The sequence below is a fragment of the Pantherophis guttatus genome, chromosome 5, assembly GCF_059756535.1.
Source record: "Pantherophis guttatus breed Tessera chromosome 5, ASM5975653v1, whole genome shotgun sequence".
Taxonomy (NCBI): domain Eukaryota; kingdom Metazoa; phylum Chordata; class Lepidosauria; order Squamata; family Colubridae; genus Pantherophis; species Pantherophis guttatus.
The window spans coordinates 128,581,983-128,603,248 of record NC_142067.1 but is presented as its reverse complement, the minus strand read 5'-3'; the positions used below and the strand labels follow the sequence as shown (position 1 = coordinate 128,603,248).

The 21,266-nt window shown below is 46.2% G+C and overlaps 1 protein-coding gene across 1 annotated transcript in view; it reads right to left on the bottom strand.

Moving 5' to 3' along the window:
* NAA16 (N-alpha-acetyltransferase 16, NatA auxiliary subunit) overlaps positions 1-21,266 on the bottom strand; it is a 51,771-nt gene that overhangs the window by 15,668 nt on the left and 14,837 nt on the right. The window contains exons 3-9 of the mRNA XM_034416557.3: positions 18,419-18,523; positions 17,267-17,424; positions 15,065-15,199; positions 7,203-7,356; positions 5,316-5,435; positions 3,959-4,054; positions 1,087-1,193 (exon numbers count right to left, since the gene is read on the bottom strand). Of these exons, the coding sequence (XP_034272448.2) occupies positions 1,087-1,193; positions 3,959-4,054; positions 5,316-5,435; positions 7,203-7,356; positions 15,065-15,199; positions 17,267-17,424; positions 18,419-18,523 (875 nt within the window). The remainder of the gene's footprint in view (positions 1-1,086; positions 1,194-3,958; positions 4,055-5,315; positions 5,436-7,202; positions 7,357-15,064; positions 15,200-17,266; positions 17,425-18,418; positions 18,524-21,266) is intronic.

Sequence of the window (21,266 nt, the reverse complement as noted above, 5' to 3'; positions counted from 1 at the left end):
CTGCGGCAGTTATTTTCCCAAATAAAATGTTGGGTATTTTCATTCATTCTTTCTTTTTTTTTCTTAAAATTTTATTCAATGTATCAAAATGTAAAAAAATAAGGAAAAATAAAGATAATGCAAAAATGGGAGAAGGAGAAGGGTGGAGAGAGTGAGAAGTATGGGGTTAAAAAAAAGCATTGACTTTCAAATATTTTCAGCACGGTAGAATAAAGGTATGAACGTTACAGTCTCAATTTTTTTTTACTTTTGCATATTTAGCATATATAGTAACCATTTCTGCAATCACACACTTATCTAATCGGCAAATCCTGAAGTCAGAATTTCATTGTTTTTTTGTCTCGAGCACAGAATCTAGAAGCGTACCAAGTTAACATAAAATGGAACATATCCTTTTCTTTAAGCATCTCATTCGACATCTCTGCTAGCTCCATCAACTCTTCCATTGTGAGAATTAATGCATCCATACTTTTTCTTGAAGTTACAATGAGTGGTATAATCTGACTTTGTTTTTTTTTTAAACAAGAACCTACTTTCCCACCGGTTCCAGGTATTTATAGGCATCGAAGCCTTTGTCTGACAGGGAGCCATTGAGAAGGGCCTTTCTTCCCCCTACTCCATGCCCATCATCCCTGCCCCAACCTTTCCCTCTCCTATGCGCTCTTTTTTCCCATCCTGTCTACGATCCTGGCACTTTGCCCCAAATCCATCAGGCGCTTCCCCATTGGTCCACTGGAGGGCGAACATCATGGCTGCCTTTCCAGAGGAAGCTGCGAACGAACTGACATCACAAACAATTGCTGCTCTAGGATGCCGCACTCACTCTCCTTAATGGCCCAGGCGTTCCAGAGTTATGCTGGAACACACTGACACAGACACAGACCCCAGGGGTGTCTTACTTCCCCCCTCCCCCACCCAGTATTTGTTTCCAGATAGTAAGTCATCTGTATACCAAGTTTGGTTGAATTGCTCGAGGCGTTCCAGAGTTATGCTGGAACATACATACATACACACACACATCCATTTTTATATAGAGAGAATATATACAAATGTGTGCATGCATACAGGGACTATAAGAAAACTGACCTTTTCTGCACTGTAGTACAAAGATTTCAAAGTTGTAAACAGGGGTGGGCAACCTTTGCTGAAGTTAACCCTTAGGAATTTATCCAACAATTCTCTAAATTTTTCACCTAGAAGCAAAAAAACATATAGATTATATTACATAGTAACTCCATTGTTCATTTTGCATAAACTATGAAAAATCACAAAGATAACAGTGTAAAGAAAAAACTATTTCGAGAAGTTCATACTGTAACTTGCACTCCTCTAGAAAAATTACGGAAATTACGGGTCAATTTGCATAATATATGTAGATTGCAGTTAAGCAACCTGATTTTTAAGATTGCTGGGGACAAATTTATTCTCAAAACCCATAATGTACCGTACATGATGGTTTGCTATTCTCGTTTAACATCTCTGGATGGAATTAACAACAATTACAAAGTGTTCAGTCACTACATAATGGTAGTTAAGGAGATCCTGGCCTATTAAAACTAGTGGCTAATATTAGATGCTGGAATAATTGATTGTGATGATGTAGAATGATACTGAAAACATCCAAATGTATGTGTAAGAATCAGATATTCGGGTTTTTTTGTGGTTGATTCTCATGCAAGCTTTTCAACTTTTGAGAAATAATCTTGCTTTGCCATCTTCAATTTTAGAAGGTGATGCAGTCAATAATTTTAGAATAAACATCTAATTCTTATGCACATAGAGCAGCCTTTTACACTAACTCCCTGGGCTCCGAGAAGCCTCAACAAAACTTTACATGTTCTGACAAACGGGTTCTTTCTCTCTATATAAAAGTTTTGCTTGTACTGATGTAGAAAAGAAGGCAGAGAGAGAGAGAGAGGGCAGAGTTAAGCAAGTCATCAGCCTAGAGTCATTACATTCTCATAAACACCTCTTGAATTCTGTTGAACTTTATCTGGTGCCAATTTAGTAACTATGTTAGAAGGAAATGGGGTTTGCAAACCTCACTCCCTTCTAGCGCCGATTATGTTAACCTAGTCAGGTAATGAAATGAAAACACCCAAGCTCAGAGTCTACCAAGGATCTCACAGTTCAACCCTGAGCTACAAATATTCTTTATTGGTACTTTATCGCTCCCAAGTATTTTGATCACATTCCTTGCACTCTTACAAGTGGTGGGCCTAGGTAATCTACCGTCAATGGCATTGATGGGCAGATTCAATCATCTTCTCCATCAAGAACCTTTATAGGTGTGTCCAGATACTGAAGTTGAATCAATTGCCCAGGTACCTTTGGAGAGTCAGCTAGTGCAGTGATGACTAACCTTTTCTGGAACGAGGGCCCAAAGTGTGCGCCTGCGCCTGCAAATGTGCGCATGCACCCCCCAAAAAAATGCAATGCGTGCATGGCCCCCACGCATGCGCCCAACCCCCGGCACATGCGTGCATGACCCCCACCCCCACGCATGCACGGCAGAGACCCAAAGACCAGCTGGCTGGCAGGAGGTACGTGCGCATGCACGGCAGAGCTGAGCTGGGGTGACGGCTCGTGTGCCCACAGAGAGGGCGTTGCGTGCCACCTCTGGCACGCATGCCATAGGTTCGCCATCATGGGTCTATTGGTTACAGTACCAGACCAGAAAGCAGGAGACTGTGAGTTCCAGTCCTGCCTTACGTCATGAAAGCCCACAAGATGACCTTGGACCAATCACTAGGAGACTGGGAGTTCTAGTCCCGCCTTAGGCATGAAAGCCAGCTGGGTGATTTTGGACCAATCACTAGGAGACTGTGAGTTCTAGTCCCGCCTTAGGCATGAAAGCCAGCTGGGTGATTTTGGACTAATCACTAGGAGACTGGGAGTTCTAGTCCCGCCTTAGGCATGAAAGCCAGCTGGGTGATTTTGGACCAATCACTAGGAGATTGGGAGTTCTAGTCCCGCCTTAGGCATGAAAGCCAGCTGGGTGATTTTGGACTAATCACTAGGAGACTGGGAGTTCTAGTCCCGCCTTAGGCATGAAAGCCAGCTGGGTGATTTTGGACCAATCACTAGGAGACTGGGAGTTCTAGTCCCGCCTTGGGCATGAAAGCCAGCTGGGTGATTTTGGACTAATCACTAGGAGACTGGGAGTTCTAGTCCCGCCTTAGGCATGAAAGCCAGCTGGGTGATTTTGGACCAATCACTAGGAGACTGGGAGTTCTAGTCCCGCCTTAGGCATGAAAGCCAGCTGGGTGATTTTGGACTAATCACTAGGAGACTGGGAGTTCTAGTCCCGCCTTGGGCATGAAAGCCAGCTGGGTGATTTTGGACCAATCACTAGGAGACTGGGAGTTCTAGTCCCGCCTTAGGCATGAAAGCCAGCTGGGTGACTTTGAGCCAGTGACTCTCTCTCAACCCAATCGACCTCATAGTGTTGTTGTTGTGGGGAAAATAGAAGAAGGAAGTTATGTTGGCTACATCTGCTGCCTTGGGTTGTTTGTAAAAATACTACAAACGGGATACAAATATTTTTTTAAAAAAAAATTAAATACTTTTGGTATCTTTCTAGGAGGTTGGCAATAGCTTCCCCACTAATCACTTGTGTTGGTTCAAAGAGATAGCTGAGTGTTTCCTATTCAAGATCAATATTCCCAGATTCCTAGAAAATTGTGGTTAGCCACAGCAATAACTGTTACAAGCTATTGGATCTGAATAAAATCCAGCTAAACATAGCTTGTCTTAAAAGCCCTTAAGCTTTTCTGGATGCTTTGTCTCTGAAAATTGCTTTTCGGTTCACGGCAGTGTATCTAAACAAAATAAACTCTATATTTCCGAAAGAAAACCAAAGACGAATCTTCCACTGCAGGTGAAATGCAAATGAAAAAAATAATAATACTTTTTAAGTATCGTGGAGCCGTACGATATAAAGAAGGCGACGTGTTACCTGTGACGAAGTTTAAAGGTAGCCTTCGAGGTGAAACAGCCCGTGGATGTCGCTTGCTTATTTCTTCATACAATTCTAGCCTCTCTTCTAAAGAGTCTATTGAGGGATGACAAATGTAAAATTGGGAGTTGTTATGCCTTAAAGTCACACAGTTCAGGGACAAGCGGCAATGTAGAACACTGTATTCCTGTGCTGAGCTAAATCCAATTATTCAGGCGAGTGAATTATTTCCCTCGCCTGAAGTTTTCCTCCGAGAGGAAAACCTGAATCCGTATTTGTGAAAGCATTAAATCTAGTATCTTTATTTCGTTTTTACCAGCAGTGGGTTTCACATATTCTTAACACTGGTTTGCCGTGTGCATGCGCCCGGCCTCGAAAACGTGGTTAAATAGGACGTCTTTACGCCGGGGCAGGTTCACCCGCGATCCCCACTACCAGTTTGCCCAAACCAGTACGAACTGGCTGAATACCACAGCTGGTTTTTACAAATCATTTTACAGTTCACAACCCACTTTGGAAAACTAGAGAGTTTTGTTGTGCGAATTGTTCATCCCAACAATTAGCCTCCCACCCCATTTTCCCTTCATTTAAATTTGGATGGAGCTCAACGTATCCTTTTTAATTCGAGTTTTAATTTAATATGCTTTTTATTTCGTTTCCAAATGAACGCAGAGCATGGAATTTCCCCTCCGATAGAGCAGCTCAAAATTACTAGAAGTAATACTGAATTGGAGAGGCCGGTTTTCACGAATAACAAACAACTGAAATAGTTAAATATCTCACGTTCAAACAAAGAGACATTATTTTCAAGTTATTTCTTAGAGAGGAGTTGCAATCAAGCGCTACAATGCAACACGGAGTTTTAAGCTTAGAGAGATTGCAATGAATATTTAAAGCTAGCCTTGCACTTACAACCATTTGTTTACTAACCGTTCAAAGTTACAGCAGCGCTGAAAAAAGTGATTTATGACTGTTTTTCACACTTATGACCATTGCAGCAGCCCCATGGTCATGTGATTAAAATTCAAACGCTTGGCAACTGGCATGTACTTATGGACAGTTGCAGTGTCCCGAGGTCACACAATCCCCTTTTGCGACCTTCTGGTCAGCAAAGTCAAGGAGGAAGCCCGATTCACTTAACAACCAGGTTACAAACTTGAAGAACCGCAGTGTTTCACTTAACAACTGTGGCAAGAAAGGTTGTAAAACGGGACAAATCTCACTTAACAACTCCCATGATTAGCCACAAAAAGTTTGGGCTCAATTGAGGTCGTCAGTCGAGGACTAGCTATATTTTCCTAAACCTCCCCCCCCCCCCAAAATGCCTGAAGCGAAATGTACAATTCATGTCGCTTACGTGGCCGCAAAGCTTTTTCCAGGCCCTCGTAGTAACTCCAACATTCTGCATTCCGATCAATAAGTTCCCGATATATTTCAGCCGCTTCTTCCAGGCGTCCCAAATTCAGCAGCATTTCACCTGCAGCAATAATACAATCCCACCCGACGTTAAAAAAAAAATGGAAAAGCTTTGGACACCGAAAAGGGTCAGTTTTTATATTTGCAATACAGGAGAATAAAGGGTAGCTCAGGGTTGAAATGAGGAGTCCTTGGTGCCCTCTGAGCTTGGTGGTTTTCTTTACCCAACTAGGTAACATCATCAATACTAGAAGGGAAGAGGAGGAGGAGGAGGACTGTGGATTCATTAGTGCTCTCTGAGCTTGGTTGTTGGATAATGAAACATCTGCAAGAAAACAACCAACATCAGAAAAGACCAAGGATCTCATAAGCACTTTCTTTCTTTCTTTCTTTCTTTCTTTCTTTCTTTCTTTCTTTCTTTCTTTCTTTCTCTTTTTCTTCCCCTCTTCCTTCCTTCCTTTATCTTCCTTCCTTCCTTCCTTCCTTTCCTTTTTCTTTCCTTCTCTTCCCCCCCCTTCTTTTTTTGTTTCCCAACCCCACTCCCTTCTAGCACCGATGATGTTCCCTAGTTTGGGTCATGAAAGGTCTCCAAGAAAACCACCAACATCAGAAAGGACCAAGGACCTCATAAGCATTTCTTTCTTTCTTTCTTTCTTTCTTTCTTTCTTTCTTTCTTTCTTTCTTTCTTTCTTTCTTTCTTTCTTTCTTTCTTTCTTTCTTCCTTCCTTTCTTTCTTTCTTCCTTCCTTCCTTTTCTTTCTTTCTCTTCCTTCCTTCCTTTTCTTTCTTTCTCTTCCTTCCTTCCTTCCTTCGTCTCTTCTTCCTTCCTTCCTTCCTTCCTTCCTTCCTTCCTTCCTTCCTTCCTTCCTTCCTTTCCTTTTTTCTCTTCCCCCCTTCTTTTTTTCTTTCCAAACCCCACTCCTTTTTAGCACTGATGATGTTAACCTAGTTTGGGTCATGAAACGTCTGCAAGAAAACCACCAAGCTCAGAGAGCACCAAGGACCCTTCTTACACTTCCTCCTAAAATAATATCAGTAGAGATAATCTGACACCCACATGGTCTACTCCAGCCATAACGTGCCATCAGCCACGAACAGGGCTGAAGTGAGAAAGTGGTCATCTGTGCAGCTCTTAAGTGCTGTCCACGCCCCAATCTTTGTTAGAAATGTGTGAGAACAGCTCAAACGGTGCCACTGTGTCACAGCAACTAGGATCGCAAAACTTAAAACAGCTAAAATGATTGAGAAAACTTATACTTTCTAAAGGACACTTTATAGACAAAGAGACGGCCAAGGGAAAAAATTAACCCCAAACTTCTGATTGAAAGATAAGAAAGAAAGAAAGAAAGAAAGAAAGAAAGAAAGAAAGAAAGAAAGAAAGAAAGAAAGAGGAAGAAAAGAAAAAAAGGAAGGAAGGAAGGAGGGAGGAAGAAAAGAAAGAAAGAAAGAAAAAGAAAGAAAGAAAGAAAGGAAGGAAGGAAGGAAGGAAGGAGGAGGGAGGAAGAAAAGAAAGAAAGAAAGAAAGGAGGAGGGAGGAAAAAAAGAAAGAACGAAAGAAAGACAGAGGGAGGAAGGAAGGAAGAAAAGAAAGAAAGAAAGGAGGGAGGAAGAAAAGAAAGAAAGGAAGGAAGGAAGGAAGGAAGGAAAGAAGGAGGAGGGAGGAAGGAAGGAAGGAAGAAAAGAAAGAAAGGAAGGAAGGAAGGAAGGAAGAAAAGAAAGAAAGAAAGAAAGAAAGAAAGAAAGAAAGAAAGAAAGAAAGAAAGAAAGAAAGAAAGAAAGAAAGCTATGAAAAATTAAGGCTAGCTAAGGGTTTATAAAAAGAATTTTACCTTTAATCTCGTCTATCATGAGTTTATCGCAGATTTGCCTTTCGTAAGTTTCTATATGGTCCAGAGATTCTTGAAAGAGATCTGCTTCCCTCATCACTTGGTTCTGGTACAATATTAATTCACTATATTCGTAGTCTATTTTGTTAGGGGGCACCTGAAAAAAAAATAAACCCATAGATCGGTATTCGGTTGGGAAGCGTTACTGCATCAAAAAGCTATTTTTATTTTTATTTTTGCAAATGAATAAAAAGACCAGAAGACATTAAGTTTAGGAAAAGTCTGCACTTGAAACATTTCAGAGTAGAAACTCATCAGTTGCAGCATTTTTTTTAAAAAAAAATCCATTGGACTTTGTCGCTTTTGATATGGATAAATTCTGCATCAGAAAAGATTGCTTCCCAAAGATGCTTTTTCAAGAGGCAACTGAACTTTCTTGGTTTTTCTTTGAAGACGTTTCTCTTCTCATCCAAGAAGCTTCTTCAGCTCTGACTGGATGGTGGGGAATGGAAGGATTTATACTCCTTAAGGAATTCCGTCGCTTCTAGAAGAATATAAATCCTTCCCTTCCTGTTGTGGCCCCGCCCTCTGAGCCTGTCCCATCGGAGGAAGAAAGCTCCGAGCATGAGGAAGAGGAGTCAGCCAGGCCTCCCTCTCCAGGCCCCTCCCCTCTGGCATTGTCTCAAGTGCCGGTCGAGGGAGAGGAGACAGCTGATTCCAGTCAAAGTGATAATGAGACATCATTCCTGGACGCACGCCTCCGAAGGCGTGATAAACGTTTGCAGCAGTTTAGGAGGCGTGCTAGGGATTAGCACTGAGTCACTGGACCACACCCCAGAGACCACACCCCAGAGACTATATAATAGAGAGTGGTGGTCAAGGATCTTTTGTGACGAACAAAGCAAAACCTTGGAGTCACTAAAGCCTCGTCCGGAACTGCTGGGAGGAATATTATTTCTGTTTGGACTTTCTTGAACGTTCGTATTTTATCTGTCTGTTTGTGCAAATAAAGTCCCTTGGCAGACGGTGTGTCTATCGCTGCCAAGTCGGAGATAAGAACTGGGTGCGTTCCAAAGTGTTTCCTTAACCCTCGACTGGCTGTGTGTGTGTGTGTGGGTACGGGGACAGATCATCTTGTTCGTCACCCGGTACTCCATCGTTAACCCACGATGGACCAACAGCTGCAGCAGCAGATACAGCAGATGCTGGAGGCCAATCAGCTTCTGCAACAGCAAGTAGCACAGCTAACTGCCCAACTTGCTTTGGGAAATGCTCCTGCAGCTCCACCTCCTCCCCCTCCCCGTCCGAGATGCCCAGTGAACGTGCCAGATAGGTTTTCTGGGCAGCAGGAGATGTTTCCGGCCTTCTTGGGACAATGCCAACTGTTTATGGCGATGAGGCCGGAGGATTTTCCGGATGACCGGGCTCGGGTGGCATTTGTTATCAGCTCCCTCTCTGGCATTGCCGCCCGATGGGCCACGCCCCTGTTGTTGCAAGATAGCCCCTTGCTCCTGGACTTTCAGGGCTTTTTACAACACCTGCGCACCATGTTTGAGGACCCCCTCCGGGTGCAGACGGCAGCGAGGCGCATCAAGGACCTCCGCCAAGGCAAGCGCCCCCTGCAGGACTATATTGCAGAGTTCCGACTGCTAGGCCAGGATTCGGCTTGGAATGAGGTGGCGCTGATGGACGCTTTCCAGGACGGCCTTTCCGACGAGATGCAGGACGAGCTGGTTCGTGTGGAGGCGCCACCGACCCTCGACGCGCTGGTGACCCAATGCCTGCGCATCGACGCCCGCCTGCAACGGCGACGGCCCCGTCGGGCTCTTCCAGAAGCACCGACAGCGTCGGCACCCCCGCGTTTCGCACCGACAGCGCTCCGGACCGCACAGCGTTTTGTGGCGACGGCTGAGGAGCCCATGGAGCTCGGAGCAGCCAGACCTCAACTGACGGCCCAGGAGCGGATGCGGAGACGTCAAGGGGGGTTGTGCCTCTATTGCGGCGAGGCGGGACATTTTGCCGCCTCGTGTCCCCGGAAGCGGAGTGGACCGCTCAAGCCTGTTCCGGAGTCTCGACGCGACCAGCCGGGAAACGGGCCAGGCCTGGCCTAGGGGAAACTCTGGGTCAGGCACGTGACCATGCCCCGCCGGAGTCGGCGGCTGTGGACTGTGAGCCCCCTCGGCACCTGATTTTGAACACCCGGGTGTTGTTGGCTAACCGGTCGGAGGGGCTCCAGGCGCACGCGCTGGTGGACTCGGGGGCCACCACGAACTTTATGGACCAGGCCTTTGTGGCCCATCACAAAGTCCCCTTGGTTCCAGTGGACCCTCCGTTGAGGGTCGAAACTATAGATGGGCGGGAACTCGTGGCGGGACCCATCAAAACCGCTACCCAGCCCTTGCGCCTCGCCATTGGAAACCACGAGGAGGCGATCCAGTTTTACGTAACGGCGGATCTGCACTTTCCCTTGGTCCTGGGGATGGCCTGGCTTCGGGCGCACGACCCTCAGGTGGCGTGGTCAAGAAACGCCATCTCGTTCCCGAGCCTGCAGTGTGTCGACCACCTTCGCCACACCTGTGCCGGCCAGGACGTCTCTGCCCCAAACGCCTCCTTGCCTCCGGAGCTGACGCCCTTCGCCGACGTGTTCAGCGAGAAGGAGGCGGATCGCTTGCCCCCGCACCGACCCTACGACTGTGCGGTGGACCTAATGCCCAATGCACCCCTGCCCTCGGGACGCCTGTACTCCATGTCGGAGCCCGAACTGGCCGCCTTACGGGACTTTCTGGAAAAAAACCTGGCCCGTGGGTTCATCCGGCCTTCGACCTCCCCGCTCTCGGCCCCGGTCCTCTTCGTTAAAAAGAAGACGGGGGACTTGCGCCTGTGTTGCGACTACCGGCGCTTGAACGCCATCACAGTGCGAAATCGCTACCCCCTACCGCTGATCCCAGAGCTTATGGAGAGGTTGCGGGAGGCCTCGATCTTCACTAAGCTTGATCTCCGGGGGGCCTACAACCTGGTGCGCGTGAGAGAGGGGGACGAGTGGAAGACGGCGTTCGGCACTCGGTACGGACACTTCGAGTATACCGTCATGCCGTTCGGATTGACCAACGCCCCCGCGGTCTTCCAGCACTTGATGAACGATGTGTTCCGGGACATGCTGGATCGGTTCGTGGTGATCTACTTGGATGACATTTTGATCTATTCCCGGACCCCGGAAAGTCACCTCCAGCATGTCCGCCAGGTCCTGCAACGCCTGCGGGAGCACCAGCTCTATGCGAAGTTGGAGAAATGCTACTTCTTCCAGACTTCCATAGAGTTCCTCGGGCACATCATCACCCCCGAGGGCATCGCGATGGACCCGCGCAAGGTGGAGGCCTTGCGCAGTTGGGAACCCCCGCGTCGGGTGAAGGACGTCCAGCGTCTGTTGGGATTCGCCAACTACTATCGGACCTTCATCCCGGGCTTCGCCACCCTGACCTTGCCGTTGACCCAGCTCCTTCGGAAGAAGGTCCCGTTCCAGTGGGGGCCCCCACAGCAGCAGGCCTTCGAGGTCCTCAAGCAGGCCTTCCTCACGGAGCCAGTCCTGAGGCACCCCAATCCACACCGTCCGTTCGTGGTGGAGACGGACGCGTCCAACGTGGCGATTGGGGCGGTGCTACTACAGGCTCCGGTGGATGGCGGCACTCTTTTTCCCTGCGCATACTACTCCCGGAAACTCAACCCTTCCGAGCGCAACTACACCATCTGGGAAAAGGAGTTGCTGGCCATCAAGGCCGCGTTCGAGGCTTGGCGACATCACCTCGAGGGGGCCCGACACCAGGTGGAGGTGCGGACGGACCATCGGAACCTGGAGCACCTCACCACGGCCAGGAAGTTGAACCAGCGGCAGATCCGGTAGGTCGTTGTTTTTCGCCCGGTTCAACTTCCACGTCACATACATTCCGAGCAACCTCAACCAGAGGGCGGACGCGCTATCCCGTAAGCCGGAATACTTTTGCCCCAAGGACTCCCTTCCCCCCCGGACGGTGCTGCCAGCAGACTCCTTGGCCGCGGTCCAGGAACCGGTGGACCTGCGGGCTCAGGTGCTGGAAGCGCAGCGACAGGATGACTGGTCGCAGCAGCGGAGAGCGGACGTCGGTCCCGCGTCCCCATGGACCGTGGAGGAGGGCTTGCTCAGACACCGGGGTCGGCTGTACGTGCCCACGAGTCCGCTCCGAGCCCTCGTCATGAACCAGTGCCATGACAACCCCGCGGCGGGGCACTTCGGCTTCTTTAAGACTTTGAACTTGGTGACGCGGACTTTTTGGTGGCCTCGGGTACGGCACGACGTGCACGCCTACGTGACGTCCTGTGTGACGTGCCGACAGGCCAAAGCCGCGTCCGGTCCCCCTCCCGGACTCCTCCAGCCGCTGCCGACACCGGAGAGACCGTGGGGAGCCATCTCCATGGACTTCCTGACAGACCTGCCCCTGTCCGCTACGTACACGACCGTCCTCGTGGTGGTGGATGCGCTCACGAAGATGGCACATTTCATCCCGTGCCGCGGCCTGCCCTCGGCCCGCACCACGGCTCGCTTGTTCCTGCAACATATCTTCCGCCTCCACGGCCTGCCGGACCGGGTGGTTTCGGACCGCGGGGCCCAGTTCACGGCCCGCTTCTGGAAAAGCCTGATGGCTGCGCTGGAGGTGCAGGTGTGCCTGTCGTCGTCACATCATCCGGAGACTGACGGGGGCACGGAGAAGGTCATCGGCATACTGGAGCAGTACCTCCGCTGTTTTGTCAACCAGCAGCAGGACAACTGGGCCGAGTACCTTCCCCTGGCGGAGTTCGCTTTTAATAACTCCCAACACACCTCCACCCAGATGACCCCGTTCCATGCCAATGTCGGATACCATCCACGGCTTTTCCCGTTGACCATCATGGATTCCCCTGTTCCCGAGACCCGGGACTTCCTCTCAGAGCTGCAGGCGGTGCAGCAACTGGTGCGGCGGCAGCTGATCCGGGCGAAAGAGGATTATAAACGGTTTGCCGATCGCGCCCGCCGGGCGACACCACCGCTGGAAGTAGGAGATCGGGTGTGGTTGTCCACGAAACACCTCCCCACGGACCGGCCGGTACGGAAACTAGCCCAACGCTTTATCGGTCCCTTCCCTATCGAGGCGGTCATCAATCCGGTGGCCTACCGGTTGACTCTACCCCGCTCCATGCGGCTCCACCCTGTTTTTCATCGGTCCCTCCTGGTCCCTGAGGCCCCCGCGAGCCATCTCCGCCGCCCGCCGACGCCTGCCCCCCCAGCCGCAGCCGACGAGGACGACGCCTCGACGTACGAGGTGGACAGTATCCAGGACTTCCGTTGGCTGAAGGGGCGCTTCCAATACCTCATCGCCTGGAAGGGGTACGGGCCCGAGGATTTCACCTGGGTGGACGCGTCTGCCGTTCAGGCCCCTGACCTGGTGCGGGCTTTCCACGAACAGTTCCCGTCCCGACCCCATCCTGACCGTCAGACCCAGGGGAAGGGCCCTGCGGTGGGGGATAGTGTTGTGGCCCCGCCCTCTGAGCCTGTCCCATCGGAGGAAGAAAGCTCCGAGCATGAGGAAGAGGAGTCAGCCAGGCCTCCCTCTCCAGGCCCCTCCCCTCTGGCATTGTCTCAAGTGCCGGTCGAGGGAGAGGAGACAGCTGATTCCAGTCAAAGTGATAATGAGACATCATTCCTGGACGCACGCCTCCGAAGGCGTGATAAACGTTTGCAGCAGTTTAGGAGGCGTGCTAGGGATTAGCACTGAGTCACTGGACCACACCCCAGAGACCACACCCCAGAGACTATATAATAGAGAGTGGTGGTCAAGGATCTTTTGTGACGAACAAAGCAAAACCTTGGAGTCACTAAAGCCTCGTCCGGAACTGCTGGGAGGAATATTATTTCTGTTTGGACTTTCTTGAACGTTCGTATTTTATCTGTCTGTTTGTGCAAATAAAGTCCCTTGGCAGACGGTGTGTCTATCGCTGCCAAGTCGGAGATAAGAACTGGGTGCGTTCCAAAGTGTTTCCTTAACCCTCGACTGGCTGTGTGTGTGTGTGTGGGTACGGGGACAGATCACTTCCCCACCATCCAGTCAGAGCTGAAGAAGCTTCTTGGATGAGAAGCAAAACATCTTCAAAGAAAAAAACCAAAAAGTCCAGTGGCTTCCTGAAAAAGCATCTTTGGGACAACTATGACCTGGATGACGGGAGAATCTCTATTGATTTTCAACTGACAGTAATGGTTATGCCAGCATTGTAATATATTTCTGCTCATATTAACCTACATTCTAAAATGTGGTTGGGACAGACTTTTGACTTGTCCCTTTGATAAGCTGTTTAGATACCTGAAAACTTACTAAAAGAGAGTGTACAAAGTCGAAGTAACAGAATAACGGAATACGGAGTTGGAGGTCTTCTGATCCAACCCATTGCTGAAGCAAGAGACCCTATTCCGGTGTGAAACGGTAGCAGCGGTGGTGCGTGGTTCGGCAAACTGGTAGCGGCTGTAGCGCGAGGCTCCACCCACCTGCCCAGATGTCGTTACTTCCTGGTTTTAACCAGGAAGTAACCTGTTTTTGACCCTCTGCGGACGTGCAGAAGGCTTTGTGTATGCGCAGAGAGTCTACAATCGGACCTGACAATGGCAGGTGAGCGAAGCAGTAGGAAAGGTAAGTAGATTTCACCCTTGTCCTACACCATTTCAAATGGGTTGTCCAGTCTCTTTTTGAAAACTTCCAGTGTTGGAGCATTCACAACTTCTGGAGGCAAGTCGTTCCACTGGTTAATTGTTCTCACTGTCAGGAAATTTCTTCTTAATTCTAGGTTGCTTCTCTCCTTGATTAGTTTCCACCCGTTGCTCCTTGTCCTACCTTCAGGTGCTTTGGAGAATAGCTTCGCTCCCTCTTCCTTGTGGCATCCTCTCAAATACTGGAAGACTGCTATCATGTCACCCCAAGTCCTTCTTTTCATTAAACTAGACATACCCAGTTCCTGCAACCGTTCTTCGTATGTTTTAGCCTCCACTTTCCTAATCATCTTTGTTGCTCTTCACTGCACTCTTTCTAGTTTCTAGAATCCCTTTGAAATTAATGAACAGATCATTCACTTCAAACGAAGATTCACTGAACTCAGGGGGTGAACATATAAGATGAGCCTTGGTAGTACAGTGGACTAAAGCACTGTTATTAACATCTGCTGCTTGCAATTACTGCAAGTTCGAATCTCACCCGGCTCAAGGTTGACTCAGCCTTCCATCCTTTCAAAGGTAGGTAAAATGAGGACCCAGATTGTGGGGGCAATAAGCTGACTTTGTATAAAAATATACAAAAGTATGAAGGCTATTGCTTAACGCATTGTAAGCCGCCCTGAGTCTCCGGAGAAGGGCAGCATATAAATTAAAGCAAATAAATAAATAAATAAATAAATAAATAAATAAATAAGTAAGTAAGTAAGTAAGTAAGTAAGTAAGTAAGTAAGTAAGTAAGTAAGTACAAATTATACAACATATAAGGAATCCATTCCAAGTAAATTCATTAATGTGCTCTATACCAAGGTAACAATTTACTTTCGAAGAACAAAATCGTTTTATGGAAAACTCTGGTTTTGTTTTGTTTTTAACTTAAAATGCAGACCACATGTGATGTGCGGTCCATTTCTTCTAGCTGAAACAAAAATTAATTATTAATTAAAGCCGTGTTTCATTTTAAAAGCCGCACTTCATTTCCCTTTAGGCTTTGGCGAATGTAATTTTTAAATATAATAGAAGAGAGAAGCATGGAGAAATTCAGCTGCTCAAATTCTTATCCACGGATATTAGGCTGGGCCCCTTCGTAATAAAATCTTACCTGTTGGGTTTTCCTAAATTCTTCTAATAATTTTAAGGCCATGTCGTAATCTTTTAACAAATGATACGCAATGGCATAGCCAATCCAGGATGCTCTCTGAGTGGGCCGGAGCTGAAGTAGTTGATATCTGGTTTCCTTTAAAGAAACAACAAAATGGTATTCCAAATAATGTACATTCTTAATCAAAGTTTTATAATCAATGATAAGAAGGATCAAAACCCTCAGAAATGCAAAACTATCAGAAAATCCAAAGAAGGCTGTCTCGGAAATAAACTTGAAGTTTTAGATGATTAATTTTAACAATCTTCATTTGAAATTCGCTATCTGGGTAAGAGTTAGAATGAATGCTATTTCATATCTATTGGCAGAAATAACAGAATAACAGAGTTGGAGGGACCTTGGAGGCCTTCTAGTCCAACCCCCTGCTTAGGCAGGAAACCCTACACCATTTCAGGCAAATGGTTGTCCAACCTCTTCTTGAAAACTTCCAGTGTTGGAGCATCCACAACTTCTGGAGGCAAGTTGTTCCACTGGTTAATTGTTCTCACTGTCAGGAAATTTCTCCTTAGTTCTAGGTTGCTTCTCTCCTTGATTAGTTTCCATCCGTTGTTTCTTGTCCTGCCTTCAGGTGCTTTGGAGAATAGGTTGGCCCCTCAAATATTGAAATACTGCTATCAAGTCTCCCCCAGTTCTCCTTTTTTCATTCATTCATTCATTCTTAGGTTGACTCTACAAGCTACTTAAAGAGCAGAAAGAAAAGCCAACTGAAATGTTAACGGGAAAGAGGGGTTTTAAAGAAATGGAGCAAGGATAAAACCAGGTTACCTCATTGTCAAACTAGAGCTAGACAATTAACAAGAAGCCCAGCATTACCAGTAACAGAGAAAATTAGCTAAGCTTTTGCTAAGAATCTGCCAAATCACCGTCTTACCTCTATGGGACGGGAGGAATTTGAATTCAGCACAGGGCCAATCATATTAACATCTACCCTGCTCGAGCCATTTTAACAGATTAACAGAGTCAGAAGGGACCTTGGAGGTCATCTAGTCCACACACACACACACACACACACACACACACCCAAGCAGGAGACTCTACCTACACCATCTTAAGCAGTAACGCCTGATCCTAACCAAACTGAACTAAAGAAAATAAACGGACAATTTATTGTTAAAACTGCCCCTCTGGTATTAAAGAACACAATGGACAAACAGTAAAGCGAGAACATGCAAATTTTCTACCCAGAAGATCCTTTTGCATTATTGTTTGTTTGGCAAAATTGTGTATGTACAGGTGGCCCATAGATACAAGGTTTAAGATACTATGAAAATTAAACTAATATGTAATTTTCCATTTCATTGATATAATTCAAATGCCTGTCTCTCTCTCTCACCCTCTCTCCCTCCTTCTCTCCCCCCTCTCTGACTTTCTTTCTCTCTCCCCCTCCGTCTTTCTCTCCCTCCCCCTCCCTCCCTCTCTCTCTCTCTCTCACCCTCTTCTTCTCTCCCTTTCTCTCTCTTTCTGTCTTTCTCTGCCTCCCTCCCTTTCTGTCTCTTTCTATCTCTCCCTCTGTCTCTCTTCCTCTTTCTCTATCCCCCTCCATCTTTCTGTCTCTCGCTCTTTCTCTCTCCCTCCCCCTCCCTGTCTGTCTCTCTCTCTCTTCCTCCCTCTTTCTCTGTCTTTCTTTCTCTCTCCCCGTCTTTCTTTCTCTCTCCCTCTTTCTCTATCTGTCTCTCTCTCTCCCTCCTTCTCTCCCCCTCTCTGACTTTCTTTCTCTCCCTCTCTCCCTGCCCTTCCGTCTCTCTCTCTCACCCTTTTTCTCTCCCTTTCTTTCTTTCTCTGCCTCCCTCCCTTTCTCTGTCTCTCTTTCTATCTCTCCCTCCGTCTCTCTTTCTCTTTCTCTATCCCCCTCCGTCTTTCTGTCTCTCGCTTTCTCTCTCCCTCCCCCTCCCTCTTTCTCTGTCTGTCTCTTTCTCTCTCTTCCTCCCTCTTTCTGTCTTTCTTTTTCTCTCCCCCTCCGTCTCTTTCTCTTTCTCCCTCCCTCTCCCTCCCTGTCTTTCTCTGTCTGTCTCTCCCTCCCTCCCTCCCTCCCTCTCTCTTTCCCCTACAAATCCATATAGAATTTCAATATGTGTTTTAAGTTCCGCGCACAAATGGGATTTCAAGGCGACAAGGGTTGACTGATTCAACGTATGGACTCACTCTGTATCCTTCGAGGTCTCTCATCTGGATCTGCAGCAGGGAAAGATCCCGGAGGATTTGCAGATTATCTTTATCTAGCTTCAGGGCATTTCGGTAGCACTTAATCGCTTCGTCGTACTTTTTATCGGAGCGCTGCAAGAGTCCGTAAACATGCCAACCTAACAAGAAGGTTAAGGAAAACAAGACAGGCCCTGGTTGCTGAAAACAAATTAGGCCGACATTAGTGCAGACCCACCTCGCGGATCACGAGGGTGGGGGTGAGCCTTAGGAGGTCATCCAGACAAGAAACGCAGCTCTAACTTAACTGTAGCAGCTCTAATTGAACTAATTGATAAACAGAAGTCTGATGTTATACAAGTAGTCCGCAACTTACAACAGTTCCGTTTAGTGACGGTTCAAAGTTACAATGGCACTGAAAAAAGGAGCATTTTTTTCACACGTCCATTGTGCACGTCTGATGTCCCCATGGTTATCATCATCATCTTTTAACGACCCTTTGCGGGCTGGAGTCTGGGCAACTGAATGGAGCTAGCAGAGTGTCTGAATGGCCAGATGCCCTTCCTGTCGCCAGTGTGGAGTTTTGTTCGGCAGATATAATCTCAGTGTGCCCAGAGAGAGAAATATCTGCCTCTACTTAGCAGCCCCACGGTGACGTGATCAAAATTCAGATACTAGGCCACTGACTCATATTTACGACGGCTGCTGTGTCCCCGGGGTTGCACGTTCCCCTTTTGTGACCTTCTAACAAGCAAAGTCAACGGGGAAGCCACTTAACAACTTAACAGGCTGCAGGGATTCACTTAAGAACGGTAAGGAAGAAAAGTTGTAAAATGGAGCAAAACGCACTTAATACATGTTTCACTTAGCAGCAGAATTTTTTTGGGGTTCAATTGTGGTCGTACGTCAAGGAGTACCTGTATCTCTTCCCCCCCACCCCCCCCCACCCCGCCTTTATAGTCCAAGAAATTAGGGAAAGTCCCTTCTCTTCCCCAATCTGATAAGGGAGAGTAATCTTAAAAAAAAACAAACACCATCACTTTAATTCATTTTGTATAGATGAAATACTGGCCTATTTCATAAGGAAGTTTGAGTACAGACCTATTCAACAAAATAAATAAATAAATAAAACGGAGGTACAGTTTCAAAGGATACAAACATGACTTTTGACATCGTTGCGTAGCCCTTTCCGAACAAATTCGTACGCGTCTTCTTTTTTTCCTAAACAATTCAGGGTCAGCCCTTTCATGGCCAACGTCTCTGGAGAGAGAAAGAAAGACGGTAAACTTTTTGAACGGTGAATCAATTTTTAAATGTGCTTTAAGGAAGTGCAGAGGTAAAAAGCTGAATTTTCCCAAAGATGGCACAATTTATTTACTGAATTTTTCGGAGTATAAGACGCACCTTTTTCCCCCTAAAAGGGAGTAAAAAATTTGGGTGCGTCTTACACACCGAATGTAGCGCCACCCGCCTACTGGCCTCCACCCTTTGGCCTCTGCCTCCCAGCAATTTACCTCCTTGCAGCAAGCAGCAAGAAGAAACAGCCCATTTCAGCTTCAGCACAGCCTAATTAGCACAAGTTGATTGTCCCTTGGATCGGCCTCCCGACTCTCAGCTGTTTCAGGCTGCAGGGATTGCCATGACCTATTGCTCCGCAGGCCTCTGCTGCTTGCTGCGAGGAGGTAAATTGCTGGGAGCAGATTTTTTTTTCTTGTGCTAATCAAGCTATGATGAAAACAAAAATGAAAGTAAAGCAGGCTGTTTGCTGCAAGGAGGCAAAATTGCTGGGAGGCAGATTTCTTTCTCTTGTTTTCCTCACCAAAAAAGGTAGGTGCAGAGTCCAGAGCGTCTTATACTCCGAAAAATATTAATGTAGGTAATGCGGGTCCAGCTAGATAATCACTGAAGGGCCCTCTTTATTCATAGTATTGTAAGAAAGAAAATGTGCTTGTTTGAGAGAAGCAAATGTATCCAGTAGAAATAGTACAAAGGCAGACAAATTCCTTTGAAGTAGAAACATTCTATAAGAGGGGCCCCTCAGTTGTCAGAGATAGAGACATTTGGTGATATACAGTTTGAGGGTTAAAGAGACCAAGGATGACCACATGAAATATCAACAAGAGATAATTTGAATCTATGCTTCGGTGATTTACAAGAAGAATTATGACTGTTTGGCAAAGATAATGTAACAAACTTAGTAATTAGAAAAATGTCATTTGATGTAACAAATGTCTGCAATGACAAAACTGCTGAGTTAACAGAATCCTTTGTCTTAGAAGTGTATAAAACCATTGTAACAAACCATTGTTCAAAGCTTCATGTACAAAACTGGCTCTGAACCTATTGCGCAATACACTGTCTCTGACTAACCTAGAAATGTTGCGTTGGTCTCATCATTCCACAACAATATATTTTTTTTATCCAAGACAGAATTTCCATCCTCTCTCATCTACCCACTGAAATATATCAATCTGAAGACCCAAGTGATCTTCCAACTTGACTTAACAAACTGCATTTTGAAGCGAGGAGGATAGGAAAGCTCTAAAACTAGGATAATGAAGAGCTAGGATTTTGTAGAGATTCTCAGTCTTCCAGGTCATGTTTGTCCCAAAGGTGCTTTTTCAGGTGGCAACTGGACTTGTTTTTTACTTTTGAAGATGTTTCACTTCTCATCCAAGAAGCTTCTTCAGCTCTGACTGGATGGTGAGGAAGGGAAGGATTTATACTCCTTGCAGACAGCTGGTCATTTGCATCCTTTGAGAGGGTCGTTGAAGCACCTGGAGGTTTACCTGTGTCCTCAGGGTCCCCTGAGTGGTGCAAATGGCTCCTGTAGTCTACAATTTTTCTCTCTGGAAATCCATTCCTACTCCCACCCCATTCAGAGGGTTCTTATCCCAAATGTTCATGAACTCTGACAGTTCATCCAGCCAGAGCTGAAGAAGCTTCTTGGATGAGAAGCGAAACGTCTTCAAAAGAAAAAAAAAACCAGAAAGTCCAATTGCCTCCTGAAAAAAGCACTTTTGGGATGAAAAGCTAGGTTTTGTCTTGGTTTAAAAACAGAGATTGTGAATGTTTTAACAGCGGCTAGAATTGTGTTTGCTAAAAACTGGAAAAATGAGAAAATACCAACGCAAGACGAAGTTATTAAGAAAATCATGGAACGTGCTGAAATGAGTAAACTGACATTTAAAATTAGAGAACAAGAAGATAAACAATATTATAAGAGATGGGATTTATTTTATCAATGGCTAGATAATAAAACACGGAAATGAAATATGAATCATGAAATGTTATAATATTTGAAAATAATTTTTATGAAATGATAAAGCCATAGTTAAATAAATGATAAATGAGGATACTTATTTGTTTGATAATATGAGAAATTAGATAATTAATAAATTTTGAATATGGGGATGAAGCACAAAAGACTTGTAACTGACCGACACACTATTTGCAATTATAATGGATGATGGATTTGTTTTATGTTTTGTTTAAAACAAAAAAAAATCCAAAAAAAAAAAATGGAGATCCTGCTGTAGATGCTCTCAGTTTCTGCTTTGTGACTATCAGGCCCTCTGGCTCCAGATCACCATAAGATTCTTCACTTGGATCTCAAGATTCCTCTGATCCCTTCAAGGGGATTACAAGGTGGGAGATCTCTGAAGGATGATCAGGTGTTGGTCTTTCTCCTGAATATGGGAGAGGAACAGCCACCACTGCTTCACATACAGGACAATTTTGGATTTTAATTCTTTTATGTTATGATCAGCTACTTCCGCTTCAACACTTCTCCCAAGTCATAGACTCTTTTTGAGATACACATATCAGCAGAAATAGATGATATAATGGACAATCTTATTTCAAACAGCCAAGGAAAAATCCTATTTGAACACTATAAAAAATATTAACACAAAGAAAGAGATTTTTTTTAAATGAACTTTTAAGGGTAAGGTTAAAATCCAGGTTAAAAATACAAGCATAGACAGAGACAATCGTTCACAAA